Source organism: Oxyura jamaicensis, chromosome 27 (assembly GCF_011077185.1).
Source record: "Oxyura jamaicensis isolate SHBP4307 breed ruddy duck chromosome 27, BPBGC_Ojam_1.0, whole genome shotgun sequence".
Lineage (NCBI taxonomy): Eukaryota > Metazoa > Chordata > Aves > Anseriformes > Anatidae > Oxyura > Oxyura jamaicensis.
In genome coordinates, this window is record NC_048919.1 from 1,028,818 (window position 1) to 1,049,884 (window position 21,067).

Consider the following 21,067-nt stretch of genomic DNA (forward strand, 5'->3'; position numbering starts at 1 on the left):
TGCAGAGGTGTTTATCCTGGTGCGTGGCCTTTCGGTACGTTTTTTAATTTCACCCCCCCCCCCCCCCCAAGTCCTTCCTGGCACGAACGTGACAACTTTATAAAGCCCCGACACGTCCCCGGCCCCTGCTTGCTGCCCAGAAGAGGCCACAGCGGCCTCGTGCCGCCTGGCAGCAGTTCAGCCACATGCCCCCGTGCGGAGGGCAGCTCTCGGTGCCTGGCGCCGCACCACGGCCACCACCGGAGTCCTACGAGGGCTCCCCATTCCTCACAGCCCCGCTGCTCCCGTCCTGCCGGGCTGGGCTCGGGGGCACCCCTGGTGCGTGGCCTTCCGGCACGTTCTCCTGAGTGGAGAGGGGTTTTTGGGGCGCAGTGGGGTTGCAAAGCGGAGGCGTCGGGTCTCCAGACAGTTGCATTTCCACGAGATCGGATGCTGTGGACGTCCTGCTGAAATAACAGCAAGGCAGCAAAGGGAAGCATAGCAGCTCTGCACCAGAACACGAAACAAATGCAGGCATTGTCCCCACTTACTTTAGCTCAGACTTGCCAAAAATCTCCTCCTCGGAGGACTCTTCATCATACAGCTCAATTATGGCCTTCTTAAGTTGGTCGTCAAGAGGTTTGTACAGGTCTATAAGCCACTGTGGTTTGGTTTTTCTTCGATCTGATCCACGAGAGCCCTGGAAAGCACCAGGGAAGGGAACGTTTCTGTACGAGCAGCCAGCAGGCAGAGGGGCACATCTCAGCCAGTCTCAGCCCTTACCTGCTCTCTAATGTCATACTTGTTCTTGCGCCATCTAAGCGGCACGAGTTTCTGAAAGAACCTGAAAAAAATGAAAACAGGATAAGAAGTGAAGGAAGCTGGTCACGGCAGCATGTAGAGTTGGGCAACTGGCATTTACAGTGCTCAAAATGTCCGGATCCAGTGCATGGAAGGAAGCGGGAAGAGAAAAGCTTGTGTGCATCATCTCTCCAGAATTGGCCTGGCCCTGCAGCCCTGCCAGGGCAGGAGCCTCTCCCCACATAGGGTGAAGTTTTGGCTGACCTTAACAGCCCCAGAAAGCACCCAGGGACATTCTGGTTTAGGATGTGACAGCACCTAGAGAGCACAGGAGCAACTCTGCAGGGAGAGGAGCAGGGGGGAACAGGGCAGCGCTGCCATCACGCAGAGCAGCGAGGTGTGATCGTGACTGGGCAGCTCGGTCAGGCTAGGGCTGGGTGAGCCACGGGGACACGGGGCCTGGCGGGAGCCCTGGTCCAACAAACCCACACCCAGGGTGAAGCATGAGCGTGCTGCCTTGTGCTGCCTGCGTGTCTGTGGAGGTGTTGGCTGAGAGCTGAGTACTCAGCTGTGCTGATTACTCATGCTTTGGGGTCCCTTTTCTGGGTCTCCTAAAAAATATGTTTTAAACACATCCACTTGGCTGGTGAGTCTTCCGTAACGAGTGCGTGACTGCTGGGGGCCCAGGGGTTAGGTGCTGTTCAGAGAAAGGACTGTGTGGCACAGCAGTGGCACGGAGGAGGGAGTAATTACCATCTTGGTCGTGATTTACTGGTGGTTTGCGGTTGGGAAGCAGCTGCAGGTTTTTGGGAGCAAACCTGGTCAGGGAGAGAGAGAGAGAGACTCGTAACATCAGGATTTTCTCATCACACTCTGCAAAACAAGGGAGGCCAAAAGGTTGTTCCTTAAACCAAGCGTGTTATATACATGTGCAAGCCTGTGCCAGCAGCCACATTTTTTAGAAAGAGCCCATCCTCCCTCCCTGCCTCCCCGCTCTCTGCCTTAGGAATGACCTGAACTCCCAGAGCTCTCCTAATCTCAGAAATGTTTATGTCTGCCTTTCTTATCAGTGCAGTGCTTTGCAGGGTACTCCCCTTCTGTTCAAAGCCCATCTTAAACACGTAGGTAGGCTTTTAAAGAAATAAAAGCTTTTTCCAGGGAGAAGCGCCCGTGAAGGTGGCTGATACCTGCACTCATGCTGAGCCTTCAGCCCTGTCTGTCCCTAGCACTGCTCTGACCCACGCAGGGCAACTGCACCTTGCGCAAGTACTTGGTTTTGGCAAGAGTGAAGGAAGCATGGGAATCATTGCGTGGCTGGAAGCAATCAGCACCAGCAGGAGAGCAGGGCAGGGTCAGGAGAAGAGCCTGGCAGGAGATTCTGTAGGGCCAGGGTGGTGCAGGGCAGGGGCTGTGGCATAAAACTCAGGGAGGAGCTGATGGGAGAGGCTGTGATGACAGGGAGCCCCCTCAAAGAAGCTGAGAAAGCAAAGCTCAGAGCTGAGATCTGGACAGGTTGTGAAGGATGCCAGGATGCCCCCAGAGCTGTACGCTGTGGGAAAACAGCTCCTGCACCATCCAGGATGCCCCTAGACACCCACGTTGGCACCCTGGCTCTCACAGACTGTGCAGGGAGGCACCACCCCAGCCCACGTGCTCTGGCTGCAAGGCCTGACCGCCAGCTGCCTACCTCATGAGTTATCTGCTCACCTCGATGAGACAAATCACCGTGAGATTAATTGTGAGGATGAGAGACACCGATAGTGCCAACAGCAGCTTCTTGCCGGAGCGGTGCTCTGCTTTCCACTGGGACAAAAGGAGAGAAAATCGGGGAGGGAGAGACTGTTATTCCTTCCGTTCCCCACTGCCCGGAAGGATCACATCCAGCACATCCGCCCTACCTTCCCTGAAAGTTTCCTGCCTGCTGCACCAGCCTGGGCCGTGCCGATGGAGATGTTCCCTTGCAGGAGACACCAGCCTGTGCGAGAGGAGGCTCCCTGCCCAGCTGGCCTCTTGCTGAGCAGCTTTACGAGCAGCCCTGTCTTTGAGACCATCTTTGCACAGGACGGCTGGACATCAGGCAGGCTACAGTCCATCCTGAGGGCTCGCGCCACCTGGGCGATGAATGTCCGCAGGGCTTTGTCTGGGACCAGCAAGCGTAGGTGATACTTGACCTTGATTTCAAAGAGGTCTCCTTCAACCAGCGTGTCATCTGGGCTGTCTGAGCTTCTTCGTTTAATTAGAGAATCAAATCCTTCCTTTGGATGCTTCCAGTGTGTTTTAGTGGTCTGATGGGTGCCCAGGAAATGCTCGCCCACAGAGGAGCCCTCATTTTCAGCCCTGTTCTCCAGCATGCTGCTTGCAGCGGGGTGACCGTTGTTAACTGACAGGTTAGAGGAAAAAGGTTGTTTAATGTTTTCTCTCTGTTCTCCTTTACTTTTTGTTGGTGTGGGTTCTCCTGGATTCATGTCATGAAACACATTGTAGAAAAGCTGATTATTTTTATTCAGACATGGGCTATCCTGCTGCTTGTGCTTTTTGTAAGCCCTGACATAGCCCTGCCTTGGAGATGGTGTTTCCTTTACATCTTCTGCATCCTCCACATCCCCCACATCATGAGTTTTCTTGGTCTGTTCCACAGCATTGGGGTAATTTTGCATCTCAAAAGACCCAGACAAATGAGAGGCCTCTGCTGGGGAGAGTGAAAAGGAATGTTCTGAAGGAAGTATGGATCTTTTGTGATGTCTGAGGACAGAGATGTTGTCAGTGGGATTTAACCTCCCAGCTACTTCCCATGGGCTTAATGGCGCATGGTTCAGACCTAAGTCACGCAGCTTTTGCACCCAGCCTGAGGCTGTCTCTTGCTCTGGGATCTCATACATGGCAGGTGTCGGCAGGTGTGAGATGGTGTTTTCCACAGTCACGACACTTTTAACCATGTGCAGCTTCTTCTTGAGCTCAGCCGCTAGTGCTTTCGCTAGGAAATAGAGTTTTCTCTTATCACTTTCGCTGGTCCAGTCCATGTGCTGAATGCTGTGCAGCATCAGCTCCTTACCGTTTTTGCCTTCCTGCCTGGAGAGGTGCTGAGGGGAATATGAGTTTGTTCTGGAAATGTGATCATTTGGGTTACTGAGATCATCAGTGCCAGCTGGGCGCAGGACAACTGCAAGCGATGCGGTTTCTTGGTCTCCAAATGAAGGCTTCTTGGGCTTGAGGCTTAACACCGTGCTGGCGGTCAGTTTTCTGGATTGAACTGCTTTCATTACTTCTGCTTGTGCCTCTGCCAGAGAATCTGTGTGAGCTGCTGAACACCAAGAGAGCAGATCAGTGACTCCTGCATCACGAGAAGCTGTCTGCCAAAATGCAGGGTCAAAGGTTTACCCTGAACAGCAGGAGCTTGTCTTTAAGACAAAGGAGTGTGTGAACTGAATGGTGGAAGTGTTACAGATGGGAAAAGTCTTGTTAAATCAATCAGATTATCTCATCAGGGCAGAACAGATAGATGCTTTTTTCTGGTGTCTCCCAGGGCTCTGTTTGGATCAGTGTGAAACGTCCTGGGGGAATGGTTTTTCTGTGGGAGAGTTTCCCATAGCTTGATACAAGTCAGTGTTGAGTTGCTAAAGTCACTGTAAAGTTTTTTAACTAGGAGTGAACCTGAACAGCAGAATACCCAAAGACATGGTGTTTGTCCCTGCTGGGTTTTCCCAACTAGCCATTCTCCCTGCAGGCAGGAAAGCCTGGGGTATTTCACATTAAAGGGCCTCTGGGTTATTGTCCAGCTCCCCAAAGCAGTGATGGGGCTGCAGTCAGAGCTGACAATGGAGAGCTGATTCTCTGCGGATGGATGCAGTTCCCTTCAACCAGGCCTAGAAGAAGTGAAAGATGTGGACATTTGACCCAGAGTGATGCAAAAAGTTCAGGAGAACGCCTGCCCTGGCATGCAAAGGGAACATGCTGAGTCTGCAGCTGGCATAAGTCTTTAAAAGAGTCCTGCACTGAGGCTGCAAACACAACCTTATCTCTAATCCTGCTTTGCAGATAGCTTAATGCTAGAGGCAGGGTGACATGGTCAAGAATATTTACAGATCACAAACGTATTTCACCCTTTCTTCCTGTTAAACTGATAGGAAATTGGACACATGAGCATCTTTGGGTGTCTAGCTCTAAATGGATTAAGCAGCCTGTTTTCTCTAGATGTGCAATGAGGTTAGGCTCACTTGTCCACATCCAGTTAGAAAATGAGTTACCTGGGGACCTTGGAAACATTGCTGTATCTATTTGCAGAAGTCTAGCTTGCCTCTGCTTTGAATAGGATGGTATTTACCCTGTGCAAAGATGGAGCAGGGTAGTGCTCACTCTGCACAGACTAGCAAGACAATAATGCCTGGTGTTCACATAGTGCCCGGCAAAGGACATTGGAGTTACTGCTCCCTCTCCTACAGAAAGCAGACATATCTAGCTATTTTCTGAGGTCACCCAAGCAGTTTTTGGAGCCTGAGTGTCCTGGCCCTCCTCCAGCACACCACAGGAGGTTTCAGCACAGCCTGCCTAGGGGCATCCATGCTCGGTTATGGTTCCTGGGGCTCCCAGCATGGCTGGCAGGTTTGATCTCCAGCTCAGCACGTCCCACCCAGCCAGTGCGATCTGAACTCTACAGGACCCTTTGGCCACGCCAATACTGTGTCTGGCACTGCTGTCACTGCTGAGCTGTGACTAGCCAAGGTATGGTGCCACTGGAAAGGCTCAGGAGATTTTCAGGGAAAAGTTGGGGGGTTTATGTGCCTTCCAGTGCTTGGGAATAGTACTGGGCACACATGATTTACTTGGCTAGATGCGCTGTGTGGATTGGAAGCTCATGTGTTTATTTAGCCCTGCAAGCTATTTCTTCTCAAGATAGTATTTGACACAAAAGATACGTGTAATCGCTAGTAACTTTTCAACCCTGTTTTTTCCAAGTATTGTTCTGAAAAAGGAATTTTTGTGCCTGTGGCTCAGGGAGCACAGTCTGAGGTCTCCCAGGTCTCACCTGAGCTGCCTGCACTGGCCTGTGGGCTGATTCAAGGCCTTGCTTAGATGAAACTCCTTGAGCTGTGCTCAGTGAGCCACACAGCATCCACCCAGTTTTAGTGTCCCTAGGACTGGCCAGGAATCACCAAGCTGAGCTGCTGCCATCACGGTGGCCAGCACAGGCTGGGAACCCACAAAATGGGGCCTTGCTACAGCATCTTGCAAAGCTAGTGCAGATTTGGCAAGCCTACATCAACAGTGGCATAAATCATGGGCAAACCTACCGCACTGGGGAGTGCTGGTGGTGCACAGATCTTCGCAGTGGAACTGGATGGTCCTGCATGGAGTTTCAGTGGTGTGTTTCTCCTGGCAGAGGCAGCAGGCTGTATCACTGGGCAGTTTGCTAAAGATAAGAGGTTACTGGAGGAAAATCCTGCTTCTCAATCCATATCTATGAATCTAGCTCAGGTAACAAACAGATAGTGCTCAGTTTTACTTGGATTTCTTCTACAGCTCTGGAAAACTTCCCCCCAAACCCCAAATCCCACTGGACAAATATGTGCTCCAGATTTCTAAATGAGGTTTTGATAAGTTTCTCCGATCAAAATGTTCATTTTACCTTTGAAAACTGAACCAATCCCAAAATGCAATTTGAATCAGAAACACACCCCACCTTGACTTAAAACTTCCCTTTGAAAAACCTGGAACATGTCACCTAAATAGTGAAATTCTGATACTTAGCAGGTGAGTTTGGGAGTTCTCAAAAGTAAACGCCAAACCTTAGGCGTGTGTGTGTGTACCAGTAGAAGGTGGGGGTGTTCTGATTTAGCAGTAAGCTGATTTGTCTCCCATTCAGACCCCTTATTTCAGCAATTGCAATCTGCTGGCAGCTGGGACCAAGTGTCTGCATACTCACAGCTTTTCCAAGTGGACTGTTGTCAGGAGGAGTGTGAGCAATGTCAGCTGAGTCACTCGTGTTGCACCCAGGTCTCTGAAAGGATTTGAAAACACACATTAAATTTTTAAGCCACTTTATGGAAACTCTGTTCCGAGAACAAGCCCAGGTCCCTGATGACTGTGGTGTTCTCAGAGGGATCCACTTCTCCTAATCAGACAGAAGTAATTCAAAACCCCATTGCTTTTCTGCTTTGACATGCTCCCCATCATAGGGCCTGAAGCAGGAGGGGGTCCTGAAGATCTCAGGGGAGCCTGATGCAAACAGAAAAGATTCCCCAGCTCAAAGCCCTCCTACTGCTGGCCTGAGTGCAAATCCAGTCCTTCTCCCTTGCTTGAAGGAAAACTCTTCCTGCCTAAGATGATGTTTGTCCTTGGAAAGAGAGGAGTGAAAGGAGAAAATGTGCTGAGCAGAAAGCTAAGGGTATCTGTGGGATACGGGGGCTGTGAGCAGGAAGTACCTCTGCAAAAAGCAAGGGAGCTTTCCTCCCTGAAGAGTAATGGAAATAAGAGTAAGAGCCATAGGATGGCGTGAATCGTGATCAACACAGAACATCACCTGCCCTGAGCTGTGTCAAGGCAGCAGGCTCAGGACATGGGGTGGGCAGGAGCCTGGGACTGCTGGCACAACCGTCCTGGTTACCAGGAGCTGCTCAGCACACAGACAGGTGTGGAGGCATTCCCAGACCCTTCAGGCCACTCCACAGCCCCAGGCCTGGCTGGTGTTTCATCTTTTCCAGTTTGTGTCCCAGCTCCTTGGTTACTTTGCATCTGGGTCTGTGCTGGGGACAGACCAGAACTGCTTGGCCTTTGCCTGTCTCTGCTGGTGACAGTTATTTGCGCCTCTAGCAGAGTAAGGCTGGGAGAAAAGATTTTCTACCAGATCTCTGCTTTCCTGACAGCAGGGCACTCAAGAGAGACAAAGATCTATATTAATCTGATAGAAATGAGTCAATACTTACAGATATTTGACTGAAGGCAGCTCAAAGAATGATGTGTCATTGATAACAGACAGGGGGTTATGGCTTAGGATCCTGCAAAAAACAAGCCACTGTGACTGGGTGATGGGGAAAGCATGTCCGTACATCCACATGTCCTCTAACACAGAGACCCAGAAGTCTGTAAAACCAAGCTCAACTGTGCAGGAGAATTGGGAAATGGTTAAAACACTTACTATAGAGAAAAAATCCCAGTGCTTCCTGAACTGTATAAACACAGCTAAATCAAAGTGAATTTCCACTAGATCGTTGCAAAGCATTTCTGTGATCAGTTTTTTTTTTTTTCCTTTTTGCCAGACTTCAAATTTCTACCTTTTAAATATCAGAGAGGCCCAAAGAGAGTTGTGTGTGTTGGATCTGATGCTGAATTACACTGAAATCCCCTTTCCAGGCTCTTCTATACTGTGTGAGTGGTGTAAAGAGGTTTATAGTTGATAAGGATCCATCCCACTTTTATGGATGGCAGATGTGGATTTGGCTGAACAACTTTTACTCAAACCTCCCCAAAGAATTTCCTTTCAAGTGGAGAACAAACATAGGAAATTTCAGCCTGAAGATAAAAAATTGGCTCAGTACTACATGTGTGAGGAAGGGCCTGGGATGAAGACAACAGACAGGAACAGATGCTGATGGGCTGATTCACACAATACAGCAGGTCCTGATTATCTCCAGCTAAAAGAGCAAAAGGCCCAGAAGTGTTTCTTCTGGAAAATACAACATCTCTTTCCTTCCTCTTCAGCTCACGCCTTCTCTTCGCTTCCCTCGACCGGGACTTTGATGTTATTTTGGACTTTTACTTTCCATATTTTCTTACATTTCCAGTGTCCATAAACTTTTACTCTGTTACTGCACCCAGCCAGACAAAGCTGCAGCCTAGCCCTATGGGAACTGCTATTCATCATTTCTTCTCCTGCCTTATTTGGTATATCATGTGAGAAGTATTGCTGTTTTCAGGAGAGCAGGGAGACTGTGGCCTTTTCTTTATGTATATGAACCCTCGGTGGGCAAAATGCCCCAGCTTCCTTTGGGTCCATATGGAACAGTGATCCTATCCGTGGAAGGGCTTCTTAATAGAACTGTCTATGGGTTAAGCCATGTTTTCTCAGACACCAAAAGAACAAACCCCCCACCCCTTTTGTGGATGTTTTTGAGCACCTTTATTTTTAAATGCAAATACACAAAGTGAAATTTCTGACTAGAAATCCAGGTAACATCCCAGACCCTTCATTTCCATGCCTCTTCTCCCTTCCCACCAGCATTTCTTACTTATCCATCTCCCTGGGCTCCCTCCACAGCTGTTTGAACCCAGTGTTGGTTTGAGGAAGCCCCAGAGATGAGGAGCAGGCCAGAAAAAGTGGCTTTCGGGATGTAGACTCCTGGTGGACCCTGGATGACATCTAAAGCAGGATTCAGCTCTCTACAGACAGCAAATCTGCTCTTTCCACTGTCACTGCAGAGACCCACTCCATCTACCTTCAGTCCTCATTATACTTACAGATTCTGTAAAAACTGCATCCCATGCCATGCCTGGAAAGTGCCATTCTGGATCTGCATGATGAGATTTCCACTGAGGTTTCTGGGGGAAAAGAAGATGGCAGAAATGAATCTGTTCTGTCCTACAGGAAGCTGGAGCGGAGCCGTATTGATTTGTAGGAAATATGCAAATCCAAGGTAGAACAGAGAGGAAACTGCCACTTTCTCATTCTTTTACCCTGTCAAGGAGAGGAAATGAACTGCACATGTGCTTAATCTATTTGTGTTCCAGGATACAGTAAACCTTCAAGAAATGGCTCCTATTATGGCTGCATTTGGACAACCACACTGATCTCTCATCCTGTTGTGGGTCATCCAGCCATCTGCACTGATCTCTCTAGCTCTAGCTCATCTATTCTTTATGCAGAAGAAGTTTAGACATTATTTTAAAAATAAAAGGAACATTTTCTAGCACATAAAGGGTTATAAATGCCAACAGACTTCAGCAAATACACTAGAAAGAATTTTTTACAACTCACATAAGCTGCAAGAAAGGAAGTGGTTCAAAAGCATGTTCTTCAATCGACAGGATTTTATTGCAGGATAAATCCCTGTTAAAATTAGAACATGAAATGTTGATTACATTTGCACTGTTGTATTTACTTTCCCTTGCTTTGACACTGGCAGCATATATGTCACATGGCTCTGATTTCACTGTGTTTATATCTGATACTAGCTTGCAGTGGCACGTAACCTGTGATAACCCTCATGACTGGAGGTGGCTTTCGTCTCAGCATTTTTTTTCTAGCTTTGATCCCACAAGAATTATTTCAGGACTTAATTTTTCCCCTATGATAACAGAAAATAATCTTTAGACAGGCACAGTTTAGCAGCTGAGGAAACATTTACATGGACCACAGCAATATGAGACCCTCTGGATGTGCTACAGATTCAACCTGCCTTCCTGGGGTGCCATCTGGGCTTTGCTTGCTGGAGTCAGACAAAAGAGTGAACACTCTTCTTCTAGGGCTCAGAGATGGCTTGGTAAGTACATGTGTGACAACAAATGGTTGCTTTTCTCTTAATCCCTCCCTCCTACAATGCATTTTGTTAAACAGTTATATCCTACTAAAAATGCAAAATCAGAAACATGGAAGTTTGGAAATGGAACAATTAAGGGTTAACCAAAACTCCACTTTCCTGCACAGCTCTGCTCTGAGATGTGTGCAGAGACTTGGCTGCTGTGGGATTCACCTGGCCTAGCTTTAGGAATGAAAAGGTTCACCGTCTCAGCCTGAATCAGCTGCCCAGGCTTGTTCTGCAGTAAACAGCAAGAGAGAAATACTTCTGGGGAGTGATTCATCCCTGCCTCAGAGAGGTTCCTAAGATCATTTGGGTGAATGGGAAGTGCTTGTTCCTCTCCAATGAGAGCCTGAACCATTAGCTTAATCCTAGGCAATTATTAAGCATCTAAAATTAGAGGAGATGAATGCACAAGGTTTCTTCTGCAGGACACGGCCTGGAGAGTGTTGAGGAAGAGCGTCAGCAAGCAACTGCAGCTCTCGTCCGTGGGACCTGGACCTCTAAGGAGGCAGCTCCAGCAAGAGCCCAGCAGTGGGGCAGCCAGAGCAGGTGGGAGGAAGGTCTTGGCACATGTGATCTCAGAAGTGTTTTGGAGAGTTCAGTTTACAGCCTTGTGGAAAGGGAATGTAGCTGGAAGCCTGTTTGTTCCCAGTCTGACTGATTTAGCCTGTAAACCACATCCTGCAGAACATGCTTTCTGCTTTTAAGTTTTTGGATCCTTCTTTTCCAAGATGTGGGGCACCAGTACCTGCAAATAACACACAGGGAGGGACACTACCTAGTTTTCCACTCATTCCCCAGCACTGAGACAAGGCCTAGATGCAGCCGTGGGGCTGGCTCACTGCAGGAGCTGCCCCAGAAAGGCCAAGACCACCCAATATATGCCTCCTTCCAAGCCAATGTACGTACTAGAAAATACAAAACCTCCCTTTTTGTGGGAAAAAATGCTAGCATGTAAGGGCCACACTCTATAAATGACACTAAAAATGCAGATGGCAGTGGAGCTGAGATAGTTGCAAACGGAGAGACTATCCCAAGAGCGATCAACAATATGCGGTTCTGTCTTCACTGCAGCAAATATCTTTCCATCCAAAGCTTAGCAGAAACAAGGCATATGTGGGTTTTGCCTTGTTCTAGGTGACTGTCACCCCTAAAAAATTGGTCCTCAGATAAAAAAAGTCAGAGGCAATCTCCCAGGCAGTGGGAGGCCATGCTTACATTGAGGTTGTCTACAAGTCAACCAAAGTCCTGTGGGAAAGGGGAGCAGCCTCCTCATCTTTGTTGGGTTTGGGGAAATGAAAGCTGCACATCTCCATGTGCATCATCCCACTGGCCACTATTACAGCACTCAGACACCTTGCTTTGCTGCGAATGTTGCCTGAAACAGGGGAGGCGTAAAGCACGCTTCCATGGGGTGGGAATAGCAACAGGGGCCCAATGGGAGGGTGAGCCACTGTCTCTTATGCAGCGTGCTGGTCTGGACCTTTCTGCCTGCCAGGAAGAGGACAGAACCAGTACATACAGGTGCTTCAGCAGGAGCAAACCTTCCAGGGAATGCCTCTTCACTGCCCTCAGATCATTGCCCTGGAGAACTCTGGAATGAGACAAACAGACATTTACTGCTACACCAGGAGGAAATAATATTTTCAGGGGAAAATATCCTGCAATAGCTATACTAAAAGACCTCTTTGAGTCACTACAGGGGTCATTACCACACATCTGAGGAATAGGCACTTTCTCCTGAACTGCTGAAGCTAACTGTAATGTGATCATCGATTAAATAGGCACAGGGATGGTCCCACAGGATGGAAACCATTAGATTTTCCCACGAGGGACACAGCTCACAGCACTTCTTGCCATTCCAGGAAGCACAGGCGCTTCATGCCCCTCCTTGGTGAGCAGCTCAGCTTTGAATTTACATGGAAATTGTTTGTGTGGGTACTTGTGCTCTTCATACTCTTGGCTCAAAAAACAGACTGCCTGGATTGAAAATATCTGAACCCCTGACATTTAAAATGCTAGAGAATACTTACAAGTACTCAGTCCATGGGTATTCCCTCCACACTTGCTTTTCAATGGAAGAAATAGAGTTGCCAGTGAAATCTCTGCAAAGAAATGGTTGGCACATCACTGTCATTACTAGTGTGCTGTATATAAAAGGTCTGCAAAATAACAACTTGCAAACACACAACCTGTGCCCTATGTCAGAGATGCTCCTTCCCTGTAGCACAATTCTTGGGGACTTCAGTCAAGACTTTTATAACATTACGTATAAAGTCCTCTTTTCAATTCCATAAATCTCACTGCTTCTTTGGAAGACAGAGGAGTCCTGGAGGGCTAGGTATGCAACTGGAAAACCCGCTCCCCTGCAAATTTGGCTGCTAAGGTAGAGCAGAGTTGGCCTGGAGAGGCAAACTGCATAGCCCAGCTTCACCCCCTTAAATTTCCACACAAACCCTTGGAATCCACCACCACCTGTGGCTGGCCCTCTGTTGGGTGTCCCTGTGGTGAGGTCAGTACAGGGTCTGGGTGGGTGGATTTCAGCTGACGTCCTGCCTTAGCTCTCTACCAGGCAGGGATCAGCAGGGATAAAACACCAAGGAAGGGACAACGGAGGGGTCTGGCTTGGACGTGGGGGAGCAGCGCTTCCAGCCCTGCCCCACGGTACTCACAGGATGGAGAAGGCCCAGCGGCGGGCGGCCCGGGGCACCCCAGCCAGGGAGGCCTGGCTGCAGTTCAGCAGCTGCTGGTAGCAGTGGCAGGAGGCCGGACAGAAGCCCCTGGGCTGCCCCCAGCCTGGGGCTGCCGCCAGCAGCAGTGCCAGGAGGAGGAGCGGGCAGTGGGGCCAGGGCAGGCCCATGGCGCTGCCGCAGGCCCAGCCGGGGTCACCGGGCAACCAGGCCACAGGCTTGGGGCCTGTGCAGGCCTCGCCTCACCTCACAGTTCACAGTGGAGGTTTTGGTTATTTTTTTTTTTTTCCTTGCTGGGGGATGTCCTGCCCCTAAAAAGGAGCATGTTGAGAGATTTTCCTGTGTATCTGGCATTCCCATGAGGAAGGCTGACCCCACCACCACAGGATGTCTGCACTGGGAGGGAGCCCTTCCACCAGGCTCTCCCTGCTTCCACTCAAAAAATGAGTTATTAAACATGCTGATAGGAAATAGAGCAATGGGGCTTTAATTTCATATCAGCAACAAGTATTTCCAATGTGAATAATAAGAAAGAGGAAGCTGGGTAACTTGCAGCCAGTGTTTCATTTTATAAATATGATCTCCTAAGAACTTGCCATGATGGAGGTTTTACCACATCCCTCCGAGGTCTGCTCTCATGCTTAATTATTTCCACTTGTAAAACGTTGCATCTTACTTCCCATTTCAATTTTTCTAAATTCAGCTCCCAGTCACTGTATCTTGTTTCACCTTTGCCTTCCAGGTTAAAAAACTCAACTGGTATCAGGTGTCTTCTCCTTGCAGAGCCACAGAGTCCTGGATTAAATTACTTATAAATATGCCACACTCTGTACTCCAGACCTACAGTCATTTTCATGGGTCTTCCCTGAGCTTTCCCATTCTTCAGTTGTCTTTTTACCAAAGACAGAAGGCAAAAAATCTGAGCAGGGGTTTGTTATCAAATACGCATTCCCTCTCCCACCACATGCCCTTGTGATCTTGGGAGCTCAATGTACCTTCCCACTGAATATGCTGCCTCAAAAATTCACGTATCACACGAACAGAAATACAAAATAAGTTTTTTTTTTTCAATTTAATAAAAAACATGTGTTCCAAGTTAAAAAGAATCTGCTTTAAATTGTAATAGTGGCCCAACTGCTTGGTTCAATACATCAACACAGGACTTAAGCTTATATCTTTAAGTGGAATTTCACCTAGAGAAGTATTTTTTTTTTCTGTGCCTGTGCACATGTGTAAGTACCAGAGCTACTCCTGCTGGTAAGACATCTCTCCCTGCCTCTGACTTTCTCCTGCAGACCAGAGCTAACCTGAGCTGTAGGCTCTTGCAGTGAAGGCTTGTTCATTTCATTTTTCTGTAAGTGCTATGCACATCTGTTATGCTGTCTAAATAATAACTGTGCAGGTAAGCTGGCTTCCAGATATAGCTGACCTGGATAAGCTGACAGGAAATCACTTCCTCTCCAGAAACAGTATACATTTTTGGGCTTAATTTTAGTAACAGTAGGTTTATTGCCCATTTCTTTTGCTGTTCTGTATTTGGAGAAAAAATAAAATATTGGAGATGAGGCATACATCATTGCACAGCTTTAGACTTTCATTCCTAATTAAACGCTACAGACCTTTTGGAAATGATCTGAAGAGAGACCTGCACTAATTAGATGGCATCTCCCAGCTAGGGAACTCATCATCAAAACTCAGATCAGAAAAAACTTCTTCTTCAAGGTCAAACTGTTCCAAGGGCAATTCATTGACCTGGGGAGAGAAATCCAAGAGTAAATTTCTTTCTCTACAAATTTTTGCTTCTTCTGTCTGCACCTAGAAACACAGTGTATTTTTACCATGTATAAAAGATGGCCTCCACAGAATTTACAAATTCAGGAACATTTCTGTTTTGGAAATACTGAGCAGCATCACAAGAAAATGAACCAAAGGGACACCCAGCAGCTTTCCTCCCAAGCAAGTCCTTCCAAATTCCTGCCTGTAAGCTAGCCTCATCAGCCTGGTAGGTGCTTTGCGGAGAGAGAGATGAATTAACCCCCCCCACACCACCACCAGGGAAATAAAGTGGCTGTGGAAGTGAGGGATGACTCTTGTTCAAGCAGGGGTTAGAAAAGCAACAGGTTTTCTTTGCACACTTCTTTTATGGTCACTGCATGTTAGGACATTTCTCTGTGGGTTTAAAAGAAGTCAGATAGAAGAGGCACTACAGAGGAAAATGTGGAGAGAGAACAGAATTACAGAAATTTAATCATCTCAACTGAAAAAACAAATGGGGTAGACATTAGTTACTTCACACACAAGAATACCTCATATTTTAGATACTTTTCACTAAGAAAGGAAGACAGTTCTGCCTGTGGACACTAGGTGACTCAGTGTCATCAAATGGAGCAATGTGTCACAAGGCTAATTAGACACTTCCTTCATGCAAACCGCAGGAGTTTGACACTGTGCTGTGTGTGTTGCTGATGCATCATATGAGACTGATGCTTGCTTTCAAAAGAGCACCAACCATCCCTGGTAAATAGCATTTTTCAAATGAAGGGAGATAAAAATCTGCTCAGGACTGGTTGTATGAAAAAGATGGCATTCAGAACTCATCTCACTGCGCATGATTATAAAAGTTTTACTGTTGTACCTGGGTATTTTTGTTTGGTGCATGCTAACAGAACCCCCAATTACCTGCAAGGATTTCACCAAAGCTTTTAGCTTTCTTTCCCTGGGGTAAAGATAAGTTCACGAAGCGGATTTCTAGATGGGCAGTTTTATTTATTAAAGAACTTATTAAAAAAATAATTTGATCTAATCTACTGTAACTTTACTGGGATTTCCATTTTCACAGATTCCATGAAGAGCAGGCTTCGGCACTGTCATGTGTCAGACCTATCAACCTGCACTTTAACAGTCTTGTAGCCTAACTGCTCACTTTCCTGCTCCGACAGGGGGACTGAACTAGATGATCTTTCAGGGTCCCTCCAATCCCTAACATTCTGTGACTATGTGATTCCCATGCTGTCTAAAATATATACGCATTTCTACACAGAGTTGCCTGGGACAGTAAGAGTTTTAAAACCTTAGTGTGCTGTACAATTCCCAGATGTGATTACTTTCTGAAATTTGAACAAGGTAATAGCATAAAAAGAGGGTGTGAATAGCATAAAAAGAGGATGTGAATGGCTGTAATAGTTGATAGCTGTATCTCTGATCTCTAGATGTACCATACAGATACTATGCAAAAGCTAAACATCTGCTGGTCTTACCTGAACAAGCCCCTTCAGTTCCTCTTCTGTTAAGGAGTCTGTGGGCTCCTCTTGAGTGTGGTTGTACTCCACGGCCACTTTACCGTTCTCTGAAACAAGCACGCAAAACAAACAACCAGAAGTTATGTGTGTTTAATGACAATAAATCCACCCTCAGCTCCAAACGGGACAATTCTACTTCATAATGCTTTCAGAGTGGTTGGCTGCTCTGAGTGAGTGTGTAAGGAACAGGTTGTTTTATTGTCCCTTAGCATAATGTGGGACTCTAACTTATTTATTTTCTTAAGTAATATAACTGTTTCACTGTGAAAAATTAATCTCTCGGTAATGGTTTAAGAAGTGCCTGTGGGCTGTAGCGTTACTAGAGATGTGGACAGACCTTCTGATTTCTGCTGTCATGCCTGGACTCAGAAATAAAGGGTTTGATCTTTCTACTGTCAAGCAAGCTTCAGTGTAAGCAGGATTGGGTGGTGCCACTTCCAGGAGTGCTGCAGTTTTGAGAGTTGAGGAAGGAAAGAGCTGAAGGGTTTCTCATGTTAATTATGAGGTACAGAGGAAAAGAGTGCTAGTTACTGCATTGTGTAATGCTGTGTGGATCTGCAGAACTGCTTCTTTCTCTGGCTTGCCTGCCTGTCTACTCTGCAAAAAACTGAAAGGCTCTGACTAAATGGAGTGGAAACTGAACGTAAGGAAGCAGAAATCTGTGGAGAAGATGGAGCATGTTAATTACCGGTCTTTGTCTGTGTGAGGGACCGGAAGGCAGGAAGCACTGCAAAACACCTAAATGCAGAGACTCACCTTTCTAAGGAATACCTTAAAGAATCCAGGGGAGGAAGCTGGCAGATTATTTAAGTCCTGCTGAATTCAACAGAATTTAAGTTCCTGCTCAAATGGTTTGCTGTATCAGTACCACCAGCATCAGATGGTGTTTACTGACAAAGTAAACACCTCTCTGTGAAGTGAGGATAGTGGCACTGACCTGGTTACATGAGAGTCTGTCCTGAAGTTGAATGCATTCCTGACTAAAGTACTCAGATACCACATAAACATGTCATCTAAAAGCTCAGAAAGCACAAGACCTGGAATCCAGAAGAAGCAGATCTAGCAGTTTCTGTATAGACACAGAGCCAGCTTCTATAATTAAAAAATCTCAAAGGAGATAGCAGGCCCAAAGATGCAGCACTGAACACAACAGTGGGGCAGGGACCATTGATAGCACCTGACTGGCTTGGAACCAGGTCAGGAGTGCGCAAAGCTCTGCAATTCAGTTCACATTACTCCTGGAACTAGAAATTCTTCACATCCCCATTCAGCATGCACACATACTGTGCTAACAAGCTCTACCTTAAACCCTCACTTAAGTATAAATGGTTTGTACTTCAAGCATTTGCATTTTTTGAAACAGTTTCTGTGTCTTTATCATAAAAAAATTCAGCTCCTTGCCAGGTTTTCCTTTCACTCACATAGCTTATATGGTGAAACTACTCTACATCAGCGAAGACTACAACACAAGTTTGATTCTTTCTGAGACCCTCCATACAGTGAATCCTGAGAATTCACATCAATTATCATGGAAGTCATCATCAGTTTAAACACCCCAGTGTTTAATACAAAAGTAGGCCTTACCTAAAACTATGAGGAAGATCTTCTGAAAGGCGCTAGACAAAGCTTTCCCAACTGCGAGTTTCTGAACTCTTCTTGTGGCTGTGACAAACTCAAGAGGATCTATACCAAACAAACAGCATGTTATTAAAATGACAATCTGCATATGAAGCACATCAGCTGCATCACACTAGCAAATATAACCAAACACAGCTTTATGGATCTGGTAAGAAAACTGCTTTTATTGTGGGAGTTGTTGGCTGTGTGGCAGTACCTTCACAAAGCCTTCATGGGTCAACCCGAAGCAGCACACAGTCCTCAGCCCTGGGTCAGGATCCTGCCCAGGGCAGCTGGCAATGGGGAGCCCAGCTGGCCTCTGAGCTGCGTCACAGGCACAAAATTTCTTAAGAATCATATGGATTGGTTATATCAGGAGTGATCGTGGTGGGGAATTAATACCCTCACCTTACAGGTGAGAGGATGAGAACCTACAGGGGAGGTAAGTATTCCTGGCATGACACAGGGAGGGAAGAGGCTCATGGTCCCTTGCTGTACAGCACAGCAGTGCACAAGTCCTTGTCTCCAGCTAAATTCATATACTTCATCAGATCCACAAACTGTGCAAACAAGATTGACCAGTGTCTGTGAAAGGTGCTAGAAGAAACTTTCATCTGCATGCAAAATGTACCTTCACTGTTTTCAATGTCTGCCTCGCCGAGGCCAACGCCCCTGGTGCGTACCCCATGGTTGGGCAGTGTCACTTCCACAGCACCCAGGTATTTCACAGATCGCTTCTGTAATGTCTTTCCCAGGTCCCCATTCTCATCATCAAAGCCAGATACATTCCGCAGCTGTTGGGAAGACCACAAATAATTAATTAAGATTAAATAGGAAGGGGTATTGTGACCACTTAGGCCTTTGCTTCGTAGCACAGACCTCTGCAAAGCACATGACTCCAAGGTGGTAGGTAGCACATGGTGGAGGCAGAACAAGGATGCTTACTGTTTTGCCCCTATTTTGGAAATGGCTCATAGTCCCCATCTTCTGGAGTCTAGGACAACACACACTTTGAGCACACAAAGAAAAGCCCTGGCACTACTTTAATCACACTAGCATGAAAACCTGATGTCCCCATTTGTATAAACAGAAGCTCAGCCAATGCCCTCACCCACAGCAACCTTTTCTCCCTAAGCTTTCAGAAAAAACGCAAAACCCAAACTGCAGCTCCTGTAGCTGTCTTCATTATTTGCTGATTTGAGGACAATTTTGTTTATTCCACCAACGGCTATAATTCAGAATAGGGGATGGAAAGAGAAAGAGGGAAAAGATGGTGAATGAATATAAAGGGCCCCTTACTGTGATAACGCGACTGGACCAGCCATTAAAGCCAAGGTAGTGGTTGGCTAATTCCTGGCACTTGTTGCTGTTGAGAGCAAGGACTTGTTGCTGAAGTCCCTTCTGCTTGGTACAAGCACAAACCTGTCCATGAAAGAGGAAAGGTGGTTAGCAAGGTTTTGCTTGCAAGATTTCCATTGTGGATACACCATTGACGGCTCCAGGAGGGATATACGTACATTACCTATTTCCTAACAGCACAAGTATATCTGATATGCATGAAATATTGGTTACCCAGGAACAGGGTGTGCAAATGGAGGATGCTGGAATTTTACTCCTTAAGCACTACCTGGGAGCCAGTGGCAGGTGATGTCACCACTGAAAGGCGTGCAGCAAAAAGTTAGTCAACTTTTGATGAGAGGCACAGGGAACATCACTGAGATCAACAAATATTTGCTGTGATTCTACCCTACTGTTGGAAGTTGCAGTGCTGAGTGCTGCAAGTGCGGCCTTGCTTACCTTCAAGGGAGATTTCTGAAACAGCCTTTGCCCATTGCACGCACGCTGGGCTCTGCTGGCATCTCTGTCTGAGTAAAACTTGATGATGGCGTAATACCCAGGCCCTGCCATGGCAGCGTTTCTGTGTGCTCGCACGGCGTACAGCAGCCCAAATTTTGAAAACACTGAAAACAGGGAATGCTGAGGAAAAATAAGAAAAAAAGGGTCCTTTGAAGAACATCCACTGGTACTCCACAGAACAAGTGACCCTGACAGAGACAGGACCACTCACAAGACCTAATTACCTAGAAAACAAGGAATGTTTCATTACTGTTCCTTCTGTATAATGGCAATGAACCCTGGAATAAGCAGCAAGACTGGAGATGCGGAGATGAGGCTTTCCCCATAAAAACAATCTCAGCTTGACAGTACTGCTGACCCTGACGTCTCACAAACACTATGTTCCAGCCTCTGACCCAGGAGGAGAGCAGACAGACGTGGTATTTCCAGTCCCCCGAGTTATCCTCATCCCTGACTGCTTCTTACCCTCTTCCATCCTGCTTTATGTGGCCATGCTGTTTTGTTGAAACTTTCAGTTAAACACTAGCACAATATTTTGCAGTCTAAAGGGATTTTGTTTCAGCTCTTGGAAATGTTGGTCTCTTAGTTTTGCTCTGCAGACCACAGGGGCAGAGATCACTCAGTGGCAGCCTGCCACCCTTCTTGCGTTTGCCCTGAGTGCCTCAAGGAAATTAAAATATGATTAAAAAAAATAAAAAACAGGGGGGTGGGGGAGTGGGGTTAAAAAGTACATTAGCATACAGGGAAGGTGATGGGAGAAGTGGCCAAGTGCTGATGGAGGGACTGGGGCCTTAGGTCTGGGTAGGGAGAGGCCTCTACGGGGTCCTGACCCCGCTCCCCAGCCCCGGGGGGGGGTCCGGCGGGTCCCGACCCCGCTCCCCAGCGCCGGGGGAACCACTCAAGGGGTCCCGGCCTTGCTCCCCAGCCCCAGGGAAACCCGTGGAAGTCCCGGTCCCGCTCCCCAGCCCCGGGGGGACCCGCTGGGGTCTCGGTCCCGGCCCCGCGCCCCAGCCCCAGGCCCGGCCTCACCTCCAGGCCCGGCGCCGGCTCCAGCCCCCAGACCAGCAGCGTGTGGGCGCTCCCCGCGGGCACTCGGAACGGCAGCACCTCGGCCATGCCCGGAGCCCTCCCCGGCCCCTGGGGCCCGGCCCCGCCACGGGCCCGCCCCGTTCCGTGCCGCCTCCTCGGCCCTGCCCGCCCAGGCCGGGTGCGCGGGCGGGCGTGCGGGCGTGGGTGTGTGTGTGTGTGTGTGTGTCTGTGTGTGTCTGTGTGTCTGTGTGTGTGTGTGTGTCCCCCTAGATCCTCCCCCCAC

At 47.7% G+C, this 21,067-nt stretch overlaps 2 protein-coding genes across 2 annotated transcripts; both read right to left on the reverse strand.

Annotated features, from left to right (window-relative positions):
- Positions 1–218: 218 nt before the first annotated feature.
- LOC118178706 (leucine-rich repeat-containing protein 37A-like) lies at positions 219–12,393 on the reverse strand. Its single transcript, XM_035347441.1, has 13 exons — positions 12,326–12,393; positions 11,815–11,886; positions 9,749–9,820; positions 9,232–9,312; positions 7,701–7,772; positions 6,701–6,775; positions 6,069–6,187; positions 2,679–4,081; positions 2,488–2,583; positions 1,534–1,598; positions 763–823; positions 531–679; positions 219–446 (listed from the first exon to the last, which is right to left on the reverse strand). Exons 4-13 carry the CDS (start codon positions 9,288–9,290, stop codon positions 248–250), a joined length of 2,298 nt encoding a protein of 765 aa, XP_035203332.1. The 5' UTR covers positions 9,291–9,312; positions 9,749–9,820; positions 11,815–11,886; positions 12,326–12,393; the 3' UTR covers positions 219–247.
- A 1,425-nt stretch (positions 12,394–13,818) lies between these two features.
- On the reverse strand, positions 13,819–20,938 carry RDM1 (RAD52 motif containing 1). Its single transcript, XM_035347443.1, has 7 exons — positions 20,785–20,938; positions 19,696–19,875; positions 19,198–19,320; positions 18,530–18,692; positions 17,866–17,964; positions 16,240–16,328; positions 13,819–14,734 (listed from the first exon to the last, which is right to left on the reverse strand). Exons 1-7 carry the CDS (start codon positions 20,869–20,871, stop codon positions 14,633–14,635), a joined length of 843 nt encoding a protein of 280 aa, XP_035203334.1. The 5' UTR covers positions 20,872–20,938; the 3' UTR covers positions 13,819–14,632.
- Positions 20,939–21,067: the final 129 nt, after the last annotated feature.

Coding starts and splice junctions, on each gene's coding strand:
- RDM1 (XM_035347443.1), bottom strand. CDS start 20,871: ATGGCCGAGGTGCTGCCGTTCCGAGTGCCCGCGGGGAGCGCCCACACG. Junction 19,321..19,695: donor TTCAGAAATCTCCCTTGAAG/GTAAGCAAGGCC, acceptor TTTCATGGACAG/GTTTGTGCTTGTACCAAGCA. Junction 14,735..16,239: donor AACTGAAGGGGCTTGTTCAG/GTAAGACCAGCA, acceptor TTCTCTCCCCAG/GTCAATGAATTGCCCTTGGA.
- LOC118178706 (XM_035347441.1), bottom strand. CDS start 9,290: ATGCAGATCCAGAATGGCACTTTCCAGGCATGGCATGGGATGCAGTTT. Junction 4,082..6,068: donor CACCAGCACTCCCCAGTGCG/GTAGGTTTGCCC, acceptor CTTGGTGTTCAG/CAGCTCACACAGATTCTCTG. Junction 2,584..2,678: donor GCAGGAAACTTTCAGGGAAG/GTAGGGCGGATG, acceptor CTTTTGTCCCAG/TGGAAAGCAGAGCACCGCTC.